At 36.7% G+C, this 23,604-nt stretch overlaps 1 protein-coding gene across 1 annotated transcript in view; it reads right to left on the bottom strand.

The window, feature by feature from the left end:
• Positions 1-582: 582 nt before the first annotated feature.
• KIF6 (kinesin family member 6) overlaps positions 583-23,604 on the bottom strand; it is a 156,134-nt gene continuing 133,112 nt past the window's right edge. The window contains exons 17-22 of the mRNA XM_058802336.1: positions 15,949-16,030; positions 14,847-14,982; positions 13,268-13,359; positions 6,086-6,175; positions 3,534-3,640; positions 583-744 (exon numbers count right to left, since the gene is read on the bottom strand). Coding sequence (XP_058658319.1) covers positions 728-744; positions 3,534-3,640; positions 6,086-6,175; positions 13,268-13,359; positions 14,847-14,982; positions 15,949-16,030 — 524 coding nt within the window. The 3' untranslated portion in view covers positions 583-727. The remainder of the gene's footprint in view (positions 745-3,533; positions 3,641-6,085; positions 6,176-13,267; positions 13,360-14,846; positions 14,983-15,948; positions 16,031-23,604) is intronic.

Genomic DNA, 23,604 nt, shown 5'->3' with positions numbered 1-23,604 from the left:
TTGGTGTTTCAGAAGTATTGGCTTTGTTCTGTTTAAAGCCTATTTAGTGTAGTTGTTTCTTCTGAAACCTGTGTATTCTGGGAGGGAATGAATTTGTACAATATTTAATCCATTCTGCACAACATTTAGTCCTTTAAAATAAGAAGAAAACAGGTGGGAAATTTTGAGCTCTAGAATTACTTTCTAAAATACATTTGGTTCTTTATTACAATGTGATCTCAATATTCTAATAATCTGATATGAAAATTGTTATTCCTTGAGGGAGAAAAAATCTCAAATGAAATTTTATGGATTTTTGTAACCCATTCACTGTTATTGAATGGATATCTCTTGATGTTCAATAGGTATAATTAACAAAGCCTCATGTGAATCAATGCAAAAAAACCCTACCAGCAGTAATAAACCTTTTGCAGATTAAAGATGCATAAGAGCATTAAAACATTAGATAATTTTAACATTTAGAAATGTATAATGAATTCTCATAAACAAACATCTTTGGCAAACTCCTGATTAGTTGTTTCAGTTTTGTTAATCTTCATGCAAGGTGAAGATACTGAGTGCAAATACTCAAATATCTATTGTCAGAGAAATGGATTTTGCTGTCAAAGACAATTAAACCTGTACATCTGAAGTACTTACTTGTACCTGTTTCTAAACAGAAGAGGAAGGGAAAGAATAAAGGTCTCTCCCTGTTTCTAAAAGGAAATAGTGGACTCTGACAAGAATTTCATTTGTTCCTCAAACCTGAAAGGAGAAAAAAAAAATACATTAGACTACATTTCAGGTTGCATTGTCAGTTTTAAAACAAACTTCAGAAAGACAAAATAGAAGAAAGAAAAAAAAATTCCTTTAATTTAAATCTTTAAAGACACAAAAATAATTCATCTACTCTGCTGCATTTTCATTTCTCTACCCCAACACTGAACATGGCATCAAAAGCATGTTTGCCGAGAAGCCCTTTTCTAAAAAGCTTTCGAGTGTAGTTATTACAGCGCTCACACAATCCCAGCAAGACCCTCTGTATGTACCTGCTTTAATTCTGCTCTGTTTAGAAAGCAAATGGTAATAACCCACAGTCCCTGAGGTAATCTTTACTGAGACCTCTCATTCCCACCTCTGCATTACTGTCACTAAGGAAATTGAGCATTCCCATGCTTTCCATTTAGGAAACTTATTTTCCACTCTGTTGGCTTCTGCACACATCCCCCCCCTCCTAATGTATAGTAGGGCCCCCAGCTTGCTTCTAAGATACTAATACAACAGTTTGAAAGGGTCAGGATCAATAAAGGAAAGAGCAGCAAGGATGTTGACAGTTTTTAAGCCCAGCAGACTTTGGCTTGGCTAACCCTATGCTTCCTCATGCTTCCTGCAGGGCACTGTGTGTGTAACAGCCATGCAGAGAGTGAATACATTTGCATGCAAATGTAGAAAGGATTGTTGAACATCTCAGTTGAAGAGACTTTGGTAAGGAAGTGACAGAGCACTGAAGGGGGACTCAGCACACTTAGATTCTGTGTGGAAGTGTCTGACTCAGCTTAATGACTCTGGACAAATAATTTCTCTTTTGTTTTTCATATGTTTGAAATTTCTCAAGGAAAAATTATATTACTGATGACACAGTGTTTTTCTCTCAAAGTTTGAAGTGAGACTACATTCTTCTTCTACTTTTCCTCTCTACCTAACTCTACATCTGAGAGTTTTATTTTGTGGGGGTGGGAATGGGGACATCATAGCCCCCATCCCTGTCCCCTAAAAGAAAACCCTCTAATTCTCCTCCTTTATCTTGCTAAATCAGAATTTACAAACTTTATTTGCTCAATGGTTCATGCTATCAGCAGCTCCATCCCTTAAATCTGGAAGGTTTTGCCTTTCCTTACATGGAAGAAAAGCCTTTTTTTATCTGCTAGGTTGACTCCAAATCCTTCTCAGAACTTGCTGCTGAGCAGTCTCTTGTCTGTGACACATCAGGTCCCTACACGTTTGCTGAACTGATATAGCCCCTTTACATTTTTATTCTCCTGCTCATACTTAGCAATTTGTTGAGTCATCCAGCCCTGCACTACCAGGAAGATCAAATGATACTCCATTTCTTTTTCATCTACTTAGGGCAGCTCATCTTGTCTGACTGAAATTCAGAATAATTTTAAAAGTGTTGACTGTCCTTTGTTCCACAAGAATACCCTTTATGACTTGGGGTCTAAATAGTTGTCAATGTTGATAATGTCTAGTCCCTTCTGAAACTGATGGATGATGCCAGGTGATAGCCATTGACTGAAAACAATCAGGATGGAAAAGGCATTTGAGAGAGACATTCTTGATATGGTGTGATTTAGGAGATGATGATAGGATAAGACGTGCTCTTGTTAATTACATTACTCTACATCACACATTAAGTTAGATTTGGGCCTTCTGAAGGCCTGAAATATTTGTTGTAAGACATTTATCTCTAACCTTCTTTTGATGAGCTGCCTATAAATCCAGTTTAATTTCATTTGCAAAAGAAACCTGACCACAGCTTTTCTAAATAAAGACAAAAGGGATCCCAAAGCCTAAGTGTGCTAAATGTTTGCTTTGGATGAGTGTAGGGAGGTTGTTTTTTCAGCCAGTGTGTGTTTACCTGACAGTTTTCTGATAAGTAGTGTGATACCAAAGCCCCACTTTGTGACAGTGCTAACACCATCTGCCAGGTGCAGATAGCTTGTTGAAAAATGCTGTCGTCAGCACTGAAGTGCTGATGGAAAGTTATTGCTTCGGTAACCACTAACATGCTCATATTCTGTCTAATTAGTTGCTGCCACTAAAAACTATTATTCAGGGGGAAAAAAAAGGCACAGGTCATTTTTCTTTGTCATAATAAATTTTAGGTTACCTTGGACTGCCACTGTTGTTTATTTATTGCTTTCTGCTTCTTGCCAATTTTACTTATCTACACTCTAGGGTGAACTTTATTACCTTCCTATGATTGCTCTTGGTACCTGATTCGATGACAAATACTCATAGAAATTTTCATTAGACCTTGACATAGTGAAATACCTGTTAAGGATATTTTCTTTTTCAGGCACAGTGGGCCAGTTGGCCTCCTGAGGCAGGGGTACAGTGCAATCATTTGAGTTATCTTTATTTGGTTTCAACTGTTACAACTAAATTTGTACCAGATGAAAACCAGAACACATGGTTTAAAGAAAATCTATAGAGAAAAATTTGGATCATCAAGGAACCACATTCAAATGCATTTGCTTAAGGGTAAAATAATATACTGTGCAGGTTGCACAGCCATGTATGCCCCAGACATTCACTGATGGTGGCTTAGTAAAACAGAGAGCCTTCATAGTTTTTCACTGCAGCATTGAGCCACTTAAGAAATACATGTGAAGAACTTCAAGTGTTTAGAACGGATGAGAACATAATGTAATATAACTGAAGCCAGAATCAGTTTTCACTTGCATCAGTGTAATGTGGACTAAAGCTATTTTGACTTCAAAATGCAGTACTGGAGATTTTGGTTTGGCTTTCTATATTTTGGCAGGATTTACCTTTCTTCTGGAGGATGTTCTGTCTTGCTTTAATGAAAGCTAGGATGTCAGCATCAGCCTGGCTGTCTCCAGTCAGAGGAATAGATGTACTTGAACTTGGTGGAGTCCTGAAATAAGAAAGCATGCTTGTCAACTCAAGGGAGTAAGAAGGTTAATTTTTCTGTCTCCTCTTTTTTTCACCATAAAGGATTTTATTTTTTAGATGCATTGTTAAATATGGCACAGTTTAGCAGAGAATTGATCTCAGGACTTCTTAATGGTCTTGTGTAGGTTCCTAAGTTTAGCCACCATCTCTTTAGTATGGGAAGGCTACTTGCTTATCAGCTATAGACCTCTCACAAATGGTTAAAAATATTGTAGTGCTGAGTCAAAGACTTAATTCCCAAGTGGAAAAGCTTAGTATAGTGAGTTTACCAAGGAAATTATGCATGTGACTATGCCATGTGTTTGCTTGCTTCAGGCTGTTATACATCTGAACAGATCAATAGAATTTTTGCCTACTGTGGGGGAGTTAAGTTTTCATACACAGACGTAAACAATCATGTGGTACTCAGGACATTATTGAATTTGCAGGGAAGTGCCCCGACGAAGGCAGGAATGATGCATCTGACTCCATGTTCTCAGAAGGCTAACTTATTACTTTATTATATTATATTATATTATTTTATATTAAAGAATACTGTAGTAAACTATACTAAAGAATATAGAAAAGATACTAAATGCTGAAAAGATAATAATGAAAACTCATGACTCTTTCCAAAGTCTCGACACAGCTTGGCCATAATTGGCCAATGAGTCAAAACAACTCACACCAGAATCCAATGAAACAATCATCTGTGGGTAAACTATCTCCAAACACATTCCACATGAGCAAAACATGGGAGAAGCAAATGAGATAAGGACTGTTTTCCTTTTCTCTGAGGTTTCTCAGCTTCCCAGGAGAAAAATCCTGGAAGGATTTTTTTCAGAGAATTTTGCTTAAGGGTAAAATAATATACTGTGCAGGTTGCACAGTAGGAAGGAATTTTTTCAGAGAATGTGAATGCCACAGGACATCTCCTGACAGACCAAATCCTTTGTGCTGCTGAATCTCCAGGCCCAGCTGAACTCATGTACCTATGCTGTTAAATCATTGACTTATGACTGTTTTTGACAGATGCTCTGGTGGTGTAAGATGATGTAATACAATGAAGCTGTTCTAATCGGTTGAGAAAGCTAAGAATTTTCACCTGCATCTTTAACCTTATTTAAAGATTGGGAGAGGAGAAATACAGCAACAAAAAATTACAATACAGAAGGACAAGGGGAACTGAAGGGATTTTTTTTTTTTAATCATACCTCTGTAATTATAGTTATTTTCACTGTTTCATACTGACTGCAGCAGTAGGTGGTTTCTATGACTGACCTACGCAGCAGTGTAATATCCTTGTCTTTGTGCTACTAATTAAATTCTCAGTTGCTGAATCAGTGAACCAAAATGGAAAAATAAAGAAGAAATTACTCTGAGCTTAAAACTTCCCTATTTTTATGTAATTTACAAGGTAATCACAGAACACCAATAAGGGACTGTTCTTGATTGATTTTCATTTACTTAGCAACAATACAAAAATTAAAAACCCACAGTATATTGAGAAGGTACTCTCTAAATTTCATTTTAGCTTCTATTTTTCTTCTGCTTTTCTTAAATCCAAATGCAATTTAAAACATTAGGTTTTGGGGGATGACATTTTCCACGATTTTTTTCTACTCTAGAAATTGATTGTTTTGGAAAATGGAAGAAAAAAAACAACCTTGTGCTTTCTTCTTACTAAAGCAGTTGGAAAAACAGTAACTTGACCATATTTTCCTAAGGGCATTGATAGCCAGAACTGTTGAGCACAATAAGAATATAACTCTCTCTTCTGGAAGTAGAGTGACTTGGCGTAATATTTCAGCAGGAGAAAAGAACTTGGAAATAAACACGCTAGAAAAAACAGAGAGGCTCAAAACCCTAGTAGTTTCTGTTAACTTGATAAGCTAATTTTCACAAAGCAGTTCCTCTTTTGAGAAAACATGACATATAACCTTTGCCAAGCCTGAAACTGTTGCCTTTTTATTTTAATAGAATAGTTTGTGGGAGGGAGATTAAAAATATTTTAAAGATAAAATCACAAGTATGAAAAAATCTCTGCCTAGTTCCTGCATTCTACAATTCTTCAATACATACACACTGATTTCTCTTATTTTCAAATGTTTTTATTTACTCTTTCATATTTCCTTTCTCTGAGAAGGCTGGGAAGGCACAGTCATGAATATTCATAAGTTTATAGAGGAAAAAGCTTCAGGCCAAACACGAAACCACCTTTGTAATACTGATGATGCAGCTGATTGGTGTAAAGCTATGTGGCAGCCTGCAGTTGGTTTGGAAGTTAGAGGAAAATCTGCAATTTGTAAAATTTTTCATTTTTATATTTCAAGGAGACTGTTTTTGAATAGATGGATGGAGGATTGTGAAGGCATTATATTATTTTGTACTTTGCTCTTCCTCTGAGAAGCCAAGGTATAGTTCTTACCTTGTTTTTAAAGTTGGGCTACCAGAAGTGACTGAATTGTTTTTCACAGGTGGATCTTCATTAGGGCTCTCTCTACTGGTGTCTGCAAAACTGAATGGGAAATGAAGAAATGAAGGAAAAAGAAGGAAATAAAAGAATATAGCCCTTGTGTAGGCAATATTAATACATACACTAACTAACTACAAAGAAGATGTTTTTCAAAATTTTTAAAATCTATATAAAACACTTGTTTACTGAAAGAAGATTTTCATTTTAATCCATATGATGATTATGTTTTTGTAGAGAATGTGGCTATGAAAGAATGACGAATACCTTCACAAAAAAATATACTTTTATTATTTGCCTTCTAAGCCAGACTTGTAAAGCACTTTGATATATCCGATGTACAGTTTGTAATGGTATATTTAGCTCTTAAACTGAGTATTAGCCAAGTGAGGCCCTTGCTAATTTTCTATTCTTTCTTTAGTCAGGCAAAGTTGTTACCAAAATCAGCAAGAGACTGGGTAAAAACTCAGTGAGGACTTTGGGATGGGGCTTGTTGATGATAGCCAAATATATTGCAAACAGCTGCTGTGCATTCCTGCCTCTGCAGATATCATTATCAAGGAAGCTCACTGTTGGGGAGACGGTTTTCCACCACTGGATATCTAGAGACTCTCTGCTTTTCTTGGGAGTTGCACATACTGCCAGATCCGGTGCCAATCTTAGAGTGGAAAAAGTAAATTACTCAGTGTAAGGATTTTTCCAGTAGATGGCAGGATTGGCAAGTTCTTGCTTTTCTAACTCTGCAGTAGTTTGTTCATTGCTGGCTGATGAATTGATATTTCTGGCAGAGAACTTGAAAAGGGAAAGAAATTTATTACTAAAATTTTATTGTGTTACAGTGTGCCAGGTTCAGTTTTGCAGCAGATACTGTGACCAGGAGTATAAGTCATTTTCAGCTGAACAGCTCCAGGTTTGCTGAATGATTCTCTTTAACTCCTCGAGTCCCACACCATTCACACCTGCCTAATTCAACTAAAGCAATATCTTATTTAATGTCAATAATATTCTGTACTTTATTACATCTACATATTACAAGAGCTAGAAAGGATGTGTGATGTTATTACCTACTATGTGGTTCAACAATATCTGGGAACCTTATATTGTCATTCTGCTTTTGGATTTCCTGAACATTTTTTCCACTGATTTGGCAGTTCTTAAAAATGAAGTGATTTAATGTTTTAAGTTCAGTTTTCTAAAAGGCCTCTGTGTCTGTGCCCTGAGATACTGAGGCATCCAAGTCACATAACTGAGGTTTAATAAATTGCTCCACATCAACTGAACCCTAGCAACCATCCCTGACTCTATTCTTAGCCTACAACAAACATAAAGTAATGTGACTTAATGTGATTCTTTTTTATTGCTTTTTTAAAATTAAAATAAGCATCTTTGCTTTCTCTTTGCCATGCACAAGATGTATAATTTTACAAATACTGTGAGTCAACTGAAGTATTTTAAAGTTGCAGTAGTTTACCTATTTGAATTCTTTTTTTCCATTGTAAAAAAAAAAAAAAATTGCCCAAAATTGTTAAATCCCCATTTGAAAGAGATTTGGATTTAGACAGATTAAAAAAACCCCAAACCCTATATACTAAGGTATGGCATGGTTAGAACTCTAGGGATGTCACTTTCTTGTACATTTCTGGACCCAAGGACGATATGGCAAAACTTGCCTCAGGGTGCTCTGGGAGAATTGGCACCCACGGAAAGCAATATTAAAAAACCCACTTAGACTGAGTGGGATGATGCCCAAAATCAGGAAATTAACGTTACAGCACTTAGAGATGGACCTTCATCTCCTATCCAGTGCCTGTGGTGTTGCAAGCAGACATTTTTATTGTGGGATGCAAACTGTTATCCTGCAAGTTAAAGAAATTTATAACGAAGCTTGTAACTATTTTTTTAAATGACTCAAAATTCTGCTTCCATGTAAGACATTAGCAATTAGTGTGCTAATCAAATAAATGAGTCCATCAATTTGGCACAACTCAAATCCATCTCTTATATCCTAGAGATTTCTCTGATTCCTAGGCTTGAGGGATAGTCAGTATGGGGATAACTTGAATCCTTCATACTGAAGCTCTGATACTGACATTGCAAGATAAGTTGAATCATAAGAGGACAAAAGAGTGTAATTCTGCTGTGCAGTGGTTTGTACATTCAGATACAACTAATTCCTAACCTGTTCTTAGAACTCAGGACCCTCCTTATTCATCTGAGTGTTAGATGCTGTTCTAGTAATGCAAAAAATTTAGAAATGTTCTAGGTAATGCTTTAGATTTAATGGCAAGTTATTATGCCAGCATGGGGTGGAGGTAATAATACCCCTCTCTGTGTGACCAGCAGGAAGGACTGGACATCTCAGGAGGCTCCAACAAAGCCAAAAAAACCCCTGCCTGACACACTTTAGTGTGATAAAAGTCTTCTTCAAGCAAGGGGTTTATCCAGAGATCTCTAGAGGTGCCATTCAACATTTCTCTAATGTGCAAACAGGCGTTTCTGGATCACATTTTGGGTTTGGGTGGACGTACAAGGTATGTAAGTCCTGTGTCTGTCTGTCACCCAAGCTTTAACCTCTAACATTTTTCAGCTTGTTTTGACAGTGTATGATTCCCATTTTCATTCTCAATCTATCTGATTTTTCCATGAGTTGAATTTAAGAAATCTCAAAGACTGTTTCCTGACAACTTCAGTAAAATTCCTACTTTTTCTGGAGATTAAAGATAGTCTGTCAACTTTATATGTCTGTTTGTTTTTATAACCTGGTACCTGATGTTTCCCCCAGTGGATAACTTTCTTTTTTGGGGCAGTTTCAGGGGGAGAATCCTCTGCTGAGGGTATATTTCTCAGCCAGGCATGGGGCAGGGGTCATAGAGATGAACACAGGGTTGCAGCAGAGTTTCCCTTGCTGCAGGAACCCAAGGAGCAGAGACAACTGACCCATGGACTGATCAGCTCCATCAAGTACACAGGGTACAGGAGCTGCAGAGATGATGCATGTCATGGTATGAGTGCTTAATTTGCCAGCTGAAAAATAATGGCAAATCAGGTAGATTAAAATGGAAATTGAAAATTTGAATTGAAATTGAAAAATTGCACAATTTTTCAATTTCAATTGAAATTGAGAAATTGTGCAACCTCTGTAATGTTAAAAAACCCTCAGCTGCAGTTGTCCAGTTATCTGAGTTTTGGACATGAGGGGAACAGATGTTCAGTGTACAGACAGGAAAGATTCAAGCTGTTAAAAGCTGAGCATTTTAGTAGCTGGCTACAAAATTAAATTTGGCCTAACTTGCAAATTCATAGATGTATTGTTCCAGTTGTTACCAAAGAACATGAAAACCTTTGAAATGTCACTAATTGATGATGTTATTCCCAGATTATGTTTTTATCATTATGTAACGCTGCAGAAAATTGGCATGAATAAAAAATGATTAGACAGAAAATGCTGTAAAATATGTAAACATTGACTTTGTTTCATGCAACATTAATATAGGGGCTAACTGTTGCAATCCAGGACAGTAATTGTTAAAAAATCTGATTCTCAGAGTCATCAGACAACATGAAGATTTATTTGAAAATGGTTCCAAGGGAATTTAAAGTGCCAGGAACACTTTGAATAAGAAACAGAACAGCCGAGGAGTCTGAGATTGAACATACTGTGGGGCTCTCTGGAATAGGACAAATGAGATGCAGTAAAAGGAAATGAGTGAGGTTAAGAAAGATTTGACTGAGATGAAAAGGAATGCATCCATTCTAGGAGGAGGAAAAAAATCCAAAATTTTTATAAGATTTTAATAACTATCTAAAATTTATATGATTCAAAGGGAATACAAGAACCGTTCAACACTACTGAAACAAAATGTTCAGTGAGAGAAGCAATTTGAATAGACAAGGATCTGATAAATTCTTTAAATGAAAGCCATTGTGGGAGAGACTGTATGAGGAAGAACAAAAGGCTGTGTTTGAATTCTGAATGTGTGGAGCACATAAGGAATCCTGAGCCCGATGTGTATTTTCAGACTTCTTGCAGACTTGACAGGAATCCATTAAGAGACATAAACATATATACAGTGTGAGTTCAGGCAGCACCACAGCTTTTAGATCTCACTGACTGAGGCAGAAATGGTCACTATTCAACTCTTTTATTAACATAGACCCATTTCAACACTTTAACAATTCAGCCATTTTTTCAACTGAAAAAAGAGACATATTTGGCCATGGATCAAGTGCCTTTTAGGCGTGTGTATCCTTCTTAAGCCTCAAAAGGATTACCAGCCTCCCTTCTCTGTTATTTTAGTTATAAATTAACTTAGTATAAAATAAAATTTGAGCCTTCCCAAGGCTTAATTTTCTCTGGAAACATGACATATTAGGTGTGTCACACAATAACAATGCATACAAGTCATGCACTAGAACGTGATCAAAAGACCTTGTTCAAACACACAAAGATTAGGAATACACCTGTGTCCTTTGCATGATGAGTTATATAAATTATTATTGCTAGCCTGAAGATTGTATCTACATCCATTCCCATTCAGGAGTTTGTCTGAATGGTTTTACTGCATGCTTACTCTGTCAATAGCAGTCTTAGAATTTAGCGTACATAGTTTTAGATCTTATACTTATTGAACACACCTGTTAACTGAATTCCATCTTGGAAACAGGTTTTATTTACACCACATTATATCAAACATAATTTATGTCAGCTTTTGCTTTGGTGGCTTGTTATTCTGCTGGGTGAAGACAGCAATATCATTCCAAAGAGAGATGGCTGATTTTTAAACAGGTTAGAAAAAAAGAGCCATTTGTGTCTCAGGAAAATAAGTGCCTGTAGCCTGGATTCATTCTACACAATTATGGGAAGTGGTAAGTAAAGTTGCTGTGACAACTGGGGCCAAAGAAATCCTTGGGAAATAAATATTCTACTATTTTATTCTTTTAAAGTCTGAAATTTGAAACCATTACTCTAAAATGTTATTGACTTGGGTAGGGGAAAAAGTAAATTTTCATGCACAGTGGGAGGTTAAGCCTGTAGCTCCTGCCTCAGAAAAATCAGAAATAGTGTTTCTACTTCCATATACATGCCACTAGAAATGTACCTTAGTAAAATATGTTTAAACAGCCTAACATAAAATAATATCAACTTTCTAGAACTACAGGAAGGAAAGAGTGCTTGATTTTTAAAATCATTGCAAGAATATTGATAGAGATGGGAAAATAAAACTACATTCATCCCAACTCCCTCTACAATTTTAGTTCCAGAAGATAAATATTCTGTGTCTGTGATATTTATGCAAGGATCATCCAGTCAGCCTCAGTCAATATGCCCATTACTTAGACACAGAGAAAACGTTCACTGTAAAGAACATCTGCTTTTTGCAGGGAATCGTGGAGCAGTACAGGACTCTGAAGTAAACTTGGCAGCTGAAAGCAACCATGCACCTTTCTCTATTCTAGTCAAAATGCCAGATGGACTTTCCTTAGACTTGTCCTCCAGTAATAAACATGAACACTAAAGGCATTTGATAGAAAAGCTTAAAAAGACATAAAGAAATCAGTTATGCAATTTTGTTTCTGAGCCAGGGTAGAGAAAGGAGGATTCACCACTGCTGGAGGCCAGTTCCCCACTGCACTAGAAAGTGCCTAGGCATTACCATATGCTCTTTTTAGTTCAAGAATTTTTAATTAGAATGTGAAAGGCATCGCTCTCCTGAGCAATGCATCAGCACACCAACTGAAACTTGTTGTTCCCAAGATCAATGGGGCAGAGGGGTTGTGCAAGAGATGCTTAGTTCAAAGAACAGTGTAGAGAGTGACAGTCATGGATAAATTCCTTAAATGAAAGTCATTGTGGCTTTCATAAGTACATAAGTACAGGTGAACCAGACCCTGAATTCCTTCCTTCTGTCTAGTCAATTAACTACTTCTTAAAGAAATTTGTGAAGATATTTACACAAATTGCTTGAGCTAATTTGGCTGAATTTGTGCTAAACTGGACAAAAAATGCTCTCATGTTCTGGTCTGTGAGCTTTTCTCTGGGACAAGTAACCTTCAGCCTTAGACCAGAGATGAACAGCACAGATTAGGCCTAAAACCATTTGCAAAGTGATTAATGCCTAAGTCTTGAGAGGACACTGGAAAAGAACCAAAACAAAGTACAGAAGACTAGAGTTGATTTTCATCAGTTTGAGAGATCTGAAAATGTCTTGTCAGAAAACTTTAGAGGACTATGTCTATCATTTTCTATACTGATTACGAAGCATTTACTATGGATACATGAGAGTGTTAAATAAAACTTTGAAGTTATTTTACAGTTTTAAGAAAACAGTAAAACATCATTTATGCAGATGACTGTCATAAAAATGTAGGTAAAGCCACTCATCAGAGGAATGTTAATTGCATAACAAGGAGGAGAGGCAGAAAAAGAAAGCAAGAGAAAGGTAGGGAGGGAAAGAGGAAGAGGGAGGGAGAAAGAAGGAAGGGGAGAGAACACCTCCATTTATTGTCCTTGAATATGGAAACCTGCACAGTCAGGTATGTGGTTTCTTGCACACTACTTTCCCTGATGGTTATGAAAAACCTATTACTACAAATTTAAGTTAGAGGTTTTAAAATCAGAGGTGACTGTTGATGAAACAACTAAGATGATTACATTTTTCTCCTGTATATGACACATCCTCATCTTACAATATCAAATATAATATCATTGTGGAATAATATGCTGCATAAATGTAGTACTATGACATTTTTCAGGAGCAAGTCTATCTAGGATATGTATGAAATAATTTTTAAATCTTTTTTGTTTTGAAGTCCCCTGCATACATCCCAAAGGAGATAGTCTCCTCATTCACTAACCTGACTGCTAACAGGCCTACCTTTTTTAGCTGTTGTGGGGCCCCTATAGAAAAGTTTCCAAGGTTCCAAGACAAACATGTCAAAAGAACTGAGGTCCTACCTTCAATAGGACTTCCAAATAACTGAATAATAAAATTTCATTTTTTACACAATTGTTTCTGCTGCAACTGAAAATACAGTGTTTCAGTGTGGTATTTGCAAAAGCATTCTGGACAACTTCACTTTTATTAAAAGTGCATTTTTTTCCCATGTAAGGAAGGAAAAGAAAAATAAACAATTTACCTGATAGGTGATAGGTGCTGTGAGGATCTGATAAGCTGTGGATAAACAGGATGGGCAGTATTTGGTGAGGCAACCATCTCTGGCTTTTCCTCCTGGATTTAGATTGAAAAACAAAATTATCAGGCTAAGATTTTTTTAAAGTGCTTCATATTGGCCTATAAATTTCAGCAATAACAAGGTAAGCAATGACTCATTCAGAAAACACAGAGCCTGAATCACACAGTATTTTCTCCACTTGCAAAAACACTTCTGAACAAAGAGAAAAGTTTTTAGGGTTGGTTCAAGTATTTTTAAGATCAAGTTACAGGTTTTTAATATGTTACAGCATATGTTCACTGATTTCAGTTTCTTAGGGAGCTCAGATGTATAAATAGGTCAAGATCTAAGAAATCAATCCCAATTATGCTTTCCAGTTCTCTAATCTTCTATTGTTGAATCATGAGAGGTTGAACTGTGGAACTCTCCTTTTAAGGGATGGAGAAAAATGTGCTGCTGTATATTCAAGAATATTACTTGCAGTGCTTTGAAAAGCCTAAATATTTAGACAGGAGGGTGACTAAAACGTCATCTTCTTTGCCACCTGTATGGTTAGGGATTTTAACTGGAAAAGTATTTGGTCAGGATAACTTGCAATTAGGCTGCTTAGATGGCAATGTATGGATAACTAAGTTCCCAGTGTTAAGTTCTGCATTTATTTTAGGCCGTTTTCTTAAAAATATGGTTTAAATCTATACTCATGAGAATTAACCAAATATAAGCTAAAACTTTCTTTCTTTATAACAACTTTTCCTCAAGGAGTAAATCTTCTCTTCCAGTTAATAATAAATGATATTGGATGGACTGCACTCAGCATTCTTTTTCACGAGGCTGATGTACGTTTCATGGCCAAGCTTTGCTGTGAGGTGCTGTGTCACTACTCGAAGCCATTAAAAAAGTGTCAGAAGGGGAGCACCAGAAAGCTAGGTTGTTTCAGTAGAGTGTAGTTTTCAGACTGATTGTGTTATGAACTTCCAATACACTGGTTAAAATGACAGGTCTTTAGTTCATTTTTACACAAGTCATTGCATTAGTGCACTCTGTGCTTTAACACTGGTGGACTTCAGCTAGAGAGTGAGGAAACACTGTGATGGGAGCTGATGGGAAGCTGGAAAGTTACTGGAGTCTTTGCAAGCAAAGGAAGCTAAAAAGAAACTATATTTGCTGCAAAAAATGCTGATGAAATTATAAAAACTATTTTTGCTAGAAGTAAAAAAGATTATTTTTTGCAATCTGATAATATTCTTTCAGAGTTGTTACCACTTTGGGCCCATACTTCCCTACTAGTCAAGTTGTTTGGGAGAACATCAAAAAGAAAATAGAGCAGGAAAAAAATGGGCTTGTTTGATCTTTTTTTTTAGCTTCGCACAAGTATAATTCACATTACCTTTCTCCAACTCACTTTGGCATAAGTACAGGTGAACCAGACCCTGAATTCCTTCCTTCATACTCCTTTCTGTCTAGTCAATTAACAACTTCTTAAAGAAATTATTGAAGATGTTATATTTACATGAAAATGGAAGAAATACAAATTATTTCATACCTGGAATTTTTTTGCCTCTTCAGACCACCAGACTTCAAAGTCTTTTTGCACCTTCATCTTCACTTTTTCCATAAGAAGCTGCAGGTGCTCAATCTCTACCTTCAGTCCTTTGAAACGACTGTACACTGTTTTATAGCTAATATGAGAAGAAGAAAGTGTATTACAGATTTTCCAACATATATCTGAACAAAGGTAAATCCTAGCTAGAACTGTTAGAGATTTAAACTATAAAATAATGTATAATAATCAGAGATCCAGAGGACACAGACAGATGGTAGAAGGAAACATCTCATATTTTACAAAAGCTTCACAGGACAGTAAGTGCAAGAAACTTATTCCACAAACCCTTTATTTCATAAAGAAGTTAGTGAAATTCAAGTGGGATCAACATTGATTAACAGGTAAAATATGGGTTCAATCAACTATGGAAATTATTTCTTTTGAATTCTCAACATGTTACCATTAATAAATAACTGGTATCTGGGATCCAGATAGGAGCTGAGACTGGTTCCCCTGTCAGATGGAAACTTCATTACCCTCTTGGCTATCAGACACTCGGAGATTTACCAGGAATATGAAAGAGCCAGAAGTTTCCTCAGAGATTGTGAATAACAAATGCTAGCAAAATACTTCATACTGATATCCTTCTATCTATTTATTTTAATCCTCCTGCCAAGGATTGGTTAACCAATGTGTAATCTGCATATTATTTACACTTAGTGAGTTCTGTATAACCTAAAGGCTTTCTTTAGGTCGAGAAAGGCAGGACTTTTCTGAATCAACCCAAAAGGCTCACAATACATTTGGATTCAAACAACAAGTTGAAAACACTAATCCTCAGGGAGGACATTATGCTGTTTTTATTTATTTTTAACCTTTAGCTCAAGCATAAATTTTAGCTCTCCCATCTACTGTGGCATCTGACAGACAAACCAACAGCATATACACAAATTTAGAACTATTAGTGAACCACAAAGCTGATATTTTTAAAATGTCAGAGAAAACCCTGAGGGTAACTGTGTGCGTAGAATTGTAATTGGAATATACTATCAGTATAATTTATCTTCTCAAGGATGGTAGAAATCTGAGGCAAAAGTAGTACCTTTTTTTTTCTTCTTCAATTTGCATTCGAAGATTCTCTTCCACTGGATCAAACATTGGTTCTTCAGAAGGATTTAAAACAGCTACAGGGTAAATCAGATTTTAGCAATGACTATATGGTGTCCAAAGAAGCAACTTCTGATTAGAATAAAAACTAGCTTTTAAGAGGCAGTTAATGAAATTGGGGTGATTAACCACTTCTCTCTTCTGGAAATGCTTCTTCAAATTCCCTATTTAGGCCTTACTTAGTAGAGGACATAATCAATAAATAGTAATTTGAATCAAATTGCTTATAACTAGGTTTTTTCATCATTAAAGATTGGAACAATAATTTTAGCTATAAATAAAAACAAGTTAAACATCCATATTTGGCATAAAACACTATCAAATGTGTTCAACCACTTTTTGCAATGGTTTTGGCAACAAAAAAAGGACCAGAAGCTGTTGCAAAAAGAAGAGACATCAGTAGCTCTTGAAAGAGAAATTTGGAAAGCAATAAATTAGTATATGTAAGGAAAATATCCTTATATATGTGAGAAAATATTTTATATATATATATATATACTTATATTCGTATATATAAGGAAAATATCCCTTTATATCCTATGTGAGAAAATTTTCAAGGTAAAGGATAACTAAGGAAATACCTCAAGAGTAGCCTAAGTTAGCAGCTTATGATTTCCCTATCCTGTAACAGAGGTAGTTAACATGCAATACACAATATGCTTATTCTGAGAGATTGTGAAACAGTCTTTCCATCACGGTTTATATGTTCAGTGGTGAAAGGAAATGTAAAGTTACCTACTAATGTTACAACTGTTTCTGTTTCTGGGATGAATGAGAAGAGGTTTACATTCCTAAGAAAATATGTTTGACCTTTTTAACTCAAGGAAAATTTTTAAAAACCAAAAGATTTGCTGTATAACACACACAAGTTTCCACCCCAACTCTTATTTCTGCAAAGAAAATAAATCCTATGTCAGTCTGTCACAAGGCCTGAGGAGCGCACCCTCTCTTCAAGGAGAGGAATTCTGTCTGGAACAAGAGGGCAGCAGTGACCCCTCTCTGCCTGTCAGCACACCTGCTGAAACCATTAATCTTTTGTAGTAGCACCCTACAGCTTAATACAGATGATGTTGAAAAGCATTTTATTTCATTACTTAGCTAAAGTATGTTAATACAGACAGCCAAGGTGGGCAAAGCCCATGCATGAGTCTCATTTCATACATTGAAAGGTCTTGCTGTGTGTGATTACAAAGAAGGATAGGGTGAATACATTTGTGGTGGGGAAAGTACCCTTAAAAGATGAACGGCTTGAAATGTTAAAGTGAACAAACGAGACAAAAGGTGGAGGAGATGATACAACAGTGACATTGTGTAAGTTATACCTGAACTTAACAGATAACACAAAGGTCATCATAACCGTGCCAGAACCTTTAAGGAAAGGAGCAAACCTTTCCATGATTACAAGGGATGAGGATTTTCTGATTTCTCACATATCATCCCCAGGAGAAGGCATAATGTGGGAAAGCACAGCTGCGGATGGAACTGGTGGGGGGACTCTCATTGCAGAGCTCCTGAGGCTTCATGCTTTTCTGAACTTCATGAACACACAGCAGCCAGGCTTGAGGGAAATGTGCTCTTGTGGAACAAACTGAAATGATTTAGGGAGTTACTGGCTCTCAAGTGAGCCATGCTCACAGACCATGTGAAAATCCTTGTACTGTTTACATGAATATTCCAGCCAGACCTAGTGTGAGCCAATTTCAGGTTAAAGGGGACTCTCCTGAGCACGCTGAAGTGCATCTGTCCTATTTGCACAACCTGTGACTGTGACTGAATTCAGGAGGCAGCAGCTCTAGCAGCTTATAATGAAGGGAAATTACACAGGGTGGAAGAAAGTAACATCTTAAAATGATAATGCTGTTTCTGAAGTGAGGACTTCCCTACATGAAAACATCATCAAATTCTGCTGTTGTTACAGAGTGATACAAGCCAGAGTATAGCTTTCCTTCCTTGGTTTATTAGGACATCTAGTACTTGGAAAAATACTTTTATATTAGCTCTGAAAGCTCAGCCAAACTTAGGCAAAATTTTGTCACTTGTATATAAAAACAGCAAAAGAATTGTTTTCTTTCTGCTGGTTACATGCTGCAGATGGGATTTTTTGGTTGCATGTTACCTTCAGAAATAATAATGAAGCCTTTTGTATGAGATGAAAACCTTTATCATAAACAGGATGCAGCATCCTCACCCATGAATGCAAGTCTGCCCATTACCCCTAGCTGGTGATGAAAGGCAGAAGCACAGCTGTAGACAAGGTGAGCAGCAGAGTTTTGTGAATGGAAAGAGATCAGTATACTGCAGGCTGGTGTGGCCCCAGCAGCAGAAATAACATCAGATAAATGGCTAAAACTTACATATCCCTGTGCACATCACTGAGCTTGGCTCACAAAAGCAGAAGAGATCTGATCACAGTGTCAGGTGAAGTCCTGTAGTAAGTCAAGTCCAGGGCATGCCTGCCAGGGCGCTGCTTTGTAAGTTCTCCAGTGTCTTTTCCCAAGCTGTTGTAATGTCCATTTCAGTTTCTTGTCATGTCTGCTCATTGCAGCAATATGTTTGTGAACTGAACAACATTCTGCTCTAAAGACTAGACCTTTGGAAAATACCTACTGTAATATATACAAGGGATCATGGCTCTTTCCTGATGTTACAAGCAAAAAGACACCTAAAGTCTGGTGGATGGTATTTCAACATTTATGTTTCCTGCTACTTCTGCCTTCTCCTCATTCCCTGCTATTTCTGTTCTCCCTTCTCCTCCTCTTTACCTTTCCTGATGAATCCCTGCAGTGGCCTCTTTCTGCCCCATGGCCTCTGCTGCCTCACACCCCTCTCCTCTTACCAATCCAGGCAATTTCAGCTACAGCTGAAGAAAGGAAGCTAAGGCAGAGGTTACTGGCTCACTGTATCTCATATCTAATGTTAGCATTTTTCAGTACATAGGCTCAGTCATTTTATAATAATGTTAGGGGGACACAGAATGAATAGACTGTAAAACATAAAAAGCATACTATTTACTCACAAATTCAATTTAGACACCTAAGAAAAAAATTCTTTTGGCTACAGCTTTTTTTCCTCTAAAGAGTTTATTGTATATATCTACCTTCCCATGCAGAAACAGAAAATATACATTAAACACACATATACCAAGTACACTGAGGTTATGAAGCACTGAAAAATCGTGACATCAGCTTTGCCCACATGCACGAAAAAATTTGCAATACATTAAAAGATGTAGTAGACGTGCTACTGCTAAAATATTAACTATCAAATATAATTTCTGCAACTGCACAGAACACAAAGTGGTATCTGCTTTGTTCAGTGAGGATTGACTTTTAATTCATTGTTTGACAGTTTGTCATATGAAACTCAGCTGCACAGTTTAGATCTAGGCTTTTAGTGCATCAGCTGAGATGATTTCGTTCAGTTGGAGTGTAATACCACATGCACTTTTCATGCCCCAGTGACTTCTCCTGGGCAACGAATGCAGTTGCTGCAATTTAATCCTGGATAATGCAGCCCCAGGTTTCAGGGGTGCAGGGAGGTATGACATGCATGCTTAGGAAGACATTTGGTCTGTGTACACTAGGAGCATCTGTTGGCATCCAGTTCTGTACAACAGAACTATTTTGGCAGCAGTCAGCAATGTACTGATAAAGAATACTAGTTTCTTTACATTAACATAATAGCACATAGAGCTGAGTGGCAAAAATTATGAATCCTAAGTCATGAAGCCTTTTTTAAGAATACTGAGTCCTAAGATGTAAAGAAGAGACTGGCAGTGCTACACTTGGTAGGCAAATAGCTGGCAAATTTGATGTTTACTTTAAGACTAACTGTTTTTGCTTCATCTTCATATTCAACCCATTTGGTGAAGTGAGCACAGGATACAACTGATACCAGCTGCCCACATAGAGATGAAGGTGAGCTCTGCATGAGGTGACAGTTCATACGATAAGAGTTTGTAATTTTTGGGGCTTTTTTTCCCATAAAGAAGACTTTAAGAGGCATTTTAAAATATAATTATTTTATTCTAATGAAATGGCCCCATTTTGTAGTACAGGAAATAGTAAATTTTACAGCACATTCCACATGATCAAATCACAAAGTACCAGAGAGAAATTGTAGCACCTGCTAACTGGATCTATTATGGACAGTTTCATCTATTATGGACTATTTCAAAGCCATGTGGAAAGCATGGATGAAACACACTATTTCTAGAATGATACCAAGTGTTATCACCGTAGTTTACTGCAAACTGGCAACAATCTGAAATTCTCTGGCAGATTCTTTTCTACAGTCAGAAAATTTTGCAAGAAACTCTCTGTGACCTTGAACTTTATACTCTCTGGGATGCTCATATATTTCTCAACCTAAGTGTGTCCTGGAAGTCAAACTCCTAGGGATTTATTGTCTTGTGCCTCAAATAACATTGTGTCTTGCCCTCCAGCTGTACTTTTGCAGTCAAATATTTTCATTTTTTTCACTGGATAGTCTTGTGTTTATCTGCTTTAATTTATAGTCACTTGAAGTAACCAAATTTAGAATTTACTTTAGTATCCCATTAATATATTTACTGCATTATTTATCAGCTTTGCAGCTTTTGGCAAACTCAAGCATTAGTACTTTCAAAATGGAACATATGTTGTAAGTGGATGTTTTTTTAGAAGGAATATCTGTCTATCATTATTCAGGATCATCTTACAAGTAATTCTCCTCTTTTTCTTTATATTTCCCCAGGGCCATGTCAGCCTATGTTTGTCACTGGGCACTATTTGTGTACCTTATACAAAAGCAAAGATGAGTAGGCATAATGTAACTCAGGAGAAGATTAAAATATCCAAATGTCTGGATGAGTTTATATTGTGGGTTTAGAGCAATTGACTTAACCTTAATGTAATAGATTTTTAAAATTTTCAGCCAGTTTGTCATAGAACACACTGAAACACACTGTCCTGTTTTCAACATTTTAAAAGTTAATGGATGTGCAAAGGATTAAGGATGTGTATTTTGTTGATTTTGATAACTGAATTTAGTAAAAGGGTCCATTGGTATGCTGCTTTTTTTGGTTTTTGTTTGTTTTGTTGGTTTTTTGGTAACATTGCATTGCTTACTGTTTTACTGGCTTAATACTGGCTCAAACTAGCTTCCAATGTACACCTGGCAAGCAGAACTATTTTCCCCATCTCAATGAGCTGTTTTTCCTAAATAGTCACACTTTAATTCCCTGAAGTTTCTTCTTTGAAGCTAGTAATCTATATTTTTCTTCCTGAAAATACATGGCATACAAAACAGGAGGTGTTACCTTCATGTCAGCTGCACTTAAGGCATACAAGCTTCTAAAACCATCATGGCTAAAAATTCCCTGTTGCTTTCCAAATATACAATTAAAGTAAACTAGGGGGAAAAAAACCCAAACAAAAACAATAAAGCAGCTTCAAGTTTAATATGTTCCATACATGCCAGTTAATTTAGTGAAGAAGTAACATAGCTGGGTCTTAGCCAGGAACCCCCCTACTTTTTACCATTTGATTACATGTGAATCCTGTTGCATCATTTATCTTGTTCATAATATTAGATTAAATCATACCTGATATGTTTGAATGATCTTTCTCTGCCTCCCAAGAAGGGGTGTGATTTGTCATCCATAAGCTTTGAAGTTTTGTAAACATTAATTTCTACAAAATCCAAGAGCTTTCATGGAAAAAAAATCTCTCTTTTCTAAGCTTTGTCATGAGACATTAGGAATACTCCACCACCAATATCCAGACTGCAGTTCAATAAGCAGCATAACTTTTGTAAAATAATGCCTACTCAAGAGAAGGATTTGACTGAGAATAATATAGCACAACTTTCCTAAGAATAAGACACACCTAAAGGTGCTAAAGGTGCAGTCACAATGAGTGTCACAGATTACTGGGCATGAACAACATACACAGGCATGGGCAGCAAAGTCTGTGCTTGCAGATCACATTTAGGAATGCAATGCACATAGCAACTGTGGGATTAATTCAATAGGCTCAGTGTTTTCTAAAAGTAAAGGGGTGTTTTACCTGCATTCTGCATTGAACTGTTTGTAAACCTAGAACTGTACTGTGGTTGTCAGTACTAATGCTTGTGACAATGCACAGAAGCATTTATTCTGGATGGTATGCTAAATTTATAGCAATGTCATTTGAAAGAATATTGAGGAAAAATAAGCATACATGCTTATCCTTAACTGCTTCTGTTTCAGCTGTGTATAGGTATAGATGAATGGGGCCATGATAGGGCCATGAAACTGAGGTTTTGAGCTTGATTCACGAAGTGAATACTAACCAAACAAATGTATATGGCTGTACAAGTCTGAACAACTTTATCTTTCTGCTACTTTCATCTGCAAGAGAGTGGAGGAGATGGAAAGTGAAAGGAAAGACATCATTATTGGTGAAATCATTACATTATGAGCATGAGGTTGCACTATAGATTATTTAGTTTAACTCTTGGCTCAAATAAAACAAAAGATGTTGGGCTGAAGCTCCTCTATCATGGATCTGATTTTTTTTCAATGCAAATAGCAAAGAGATGTGCTAAGACCCCACCTCAGTTAAGTGTAGAATAAAGACAAAAGTACTAGAGAAAGTTTAGTTTCGACTCTCCCACATGGCTACTCCACTAAAACAGCTTCCTAAATGCTTTTTTACATGTTGGTATGATGTATGAATTTTCCAGAAAATTTCTGAAACTAAAACTATAGGATTTAATGTCACCAGGAATGTCATTCTTTAAGAAGATTCATTTTGATGTTGTTCTGTGTTCTGGTATGTGTATTAGACTAGGGCCATGTGCAACTTGGGCAGTTGTAGGGACCAGATTATGGTTTTGGGACCCCTTATCCCTACTGGCCACACCCCTGTCCCATGGAGAGTGCCATGCTTTTGCTGCCTCTCCATGCACTAAGCATACTTTTGCTGCTTCTCCCATGTTCTGGCTGCAGAACAGCTGGGCTGTCTGTGCTGTGCTACCAGCTCAAGAAGGAACAAGAAATACAGGGGTATTTAAGGAGTTCTCATAGCTCAGTTCTTTCCTATGACCTGTGAAGGAAAGGACACTGGGCTTGAAGTTCTGGTAGCTGTTGGCTGAATTAGAGTGTAGTGTGTACTGAGAAGAGACAATCTTGATATTTCCAGAAGCAATTACAACTTAACCAAAAGATTCTTATCTGGACAAGTTGTATCCAACCTCTGCACATTTGTAGGATATTATTAGCTACTTGTTCCAAGTAATTATTTATTTTGATCTCAAATATGCAAACATTTTTCAGCAAAGAAGGAATGAATTAATTTGCTCTAGCTATGTCAGCAAAAAATAAATGGCAGAAGTTTTTTACCAGACCTGCAGGTTGTTCTGAAATGCTGGATATCACACTCGCCATGCTATTTCATTGTTCACCCCTTGTCCTATCCTTTACATAATCAGCTAGATAGAAATTTCTACTCTAGTTCTGACCTTGAAAAACTCACATAAATACAGATGTAAAAGAGCTCAATTTGTTGTTTACAGTTCATTGGGTTACAGATTCTTTTATTACAGAGAGCTTTCATGGAGAAAACCTTGA

Source organism: Ammospiza caudacuta, chromosome 3 (genome assembly GCF_027887145.1).
Source record: "Ammospiza caudacuta isolate bAmmCau1 chromosome 3, bAmmCau1.pri, whole genome shotgun sequence".
In the NCBI taxonomy this organism is placed as follows: domain Eukaryota; kingdom Metazoa; phylum Chordata; class Aves; order Passeriformes; family Passerellidae; genus Ammospiza; species Ammospiza caudacuta.
This window is presented reverse-complemented; position numbering and strand designations above follow the sequence as displayed.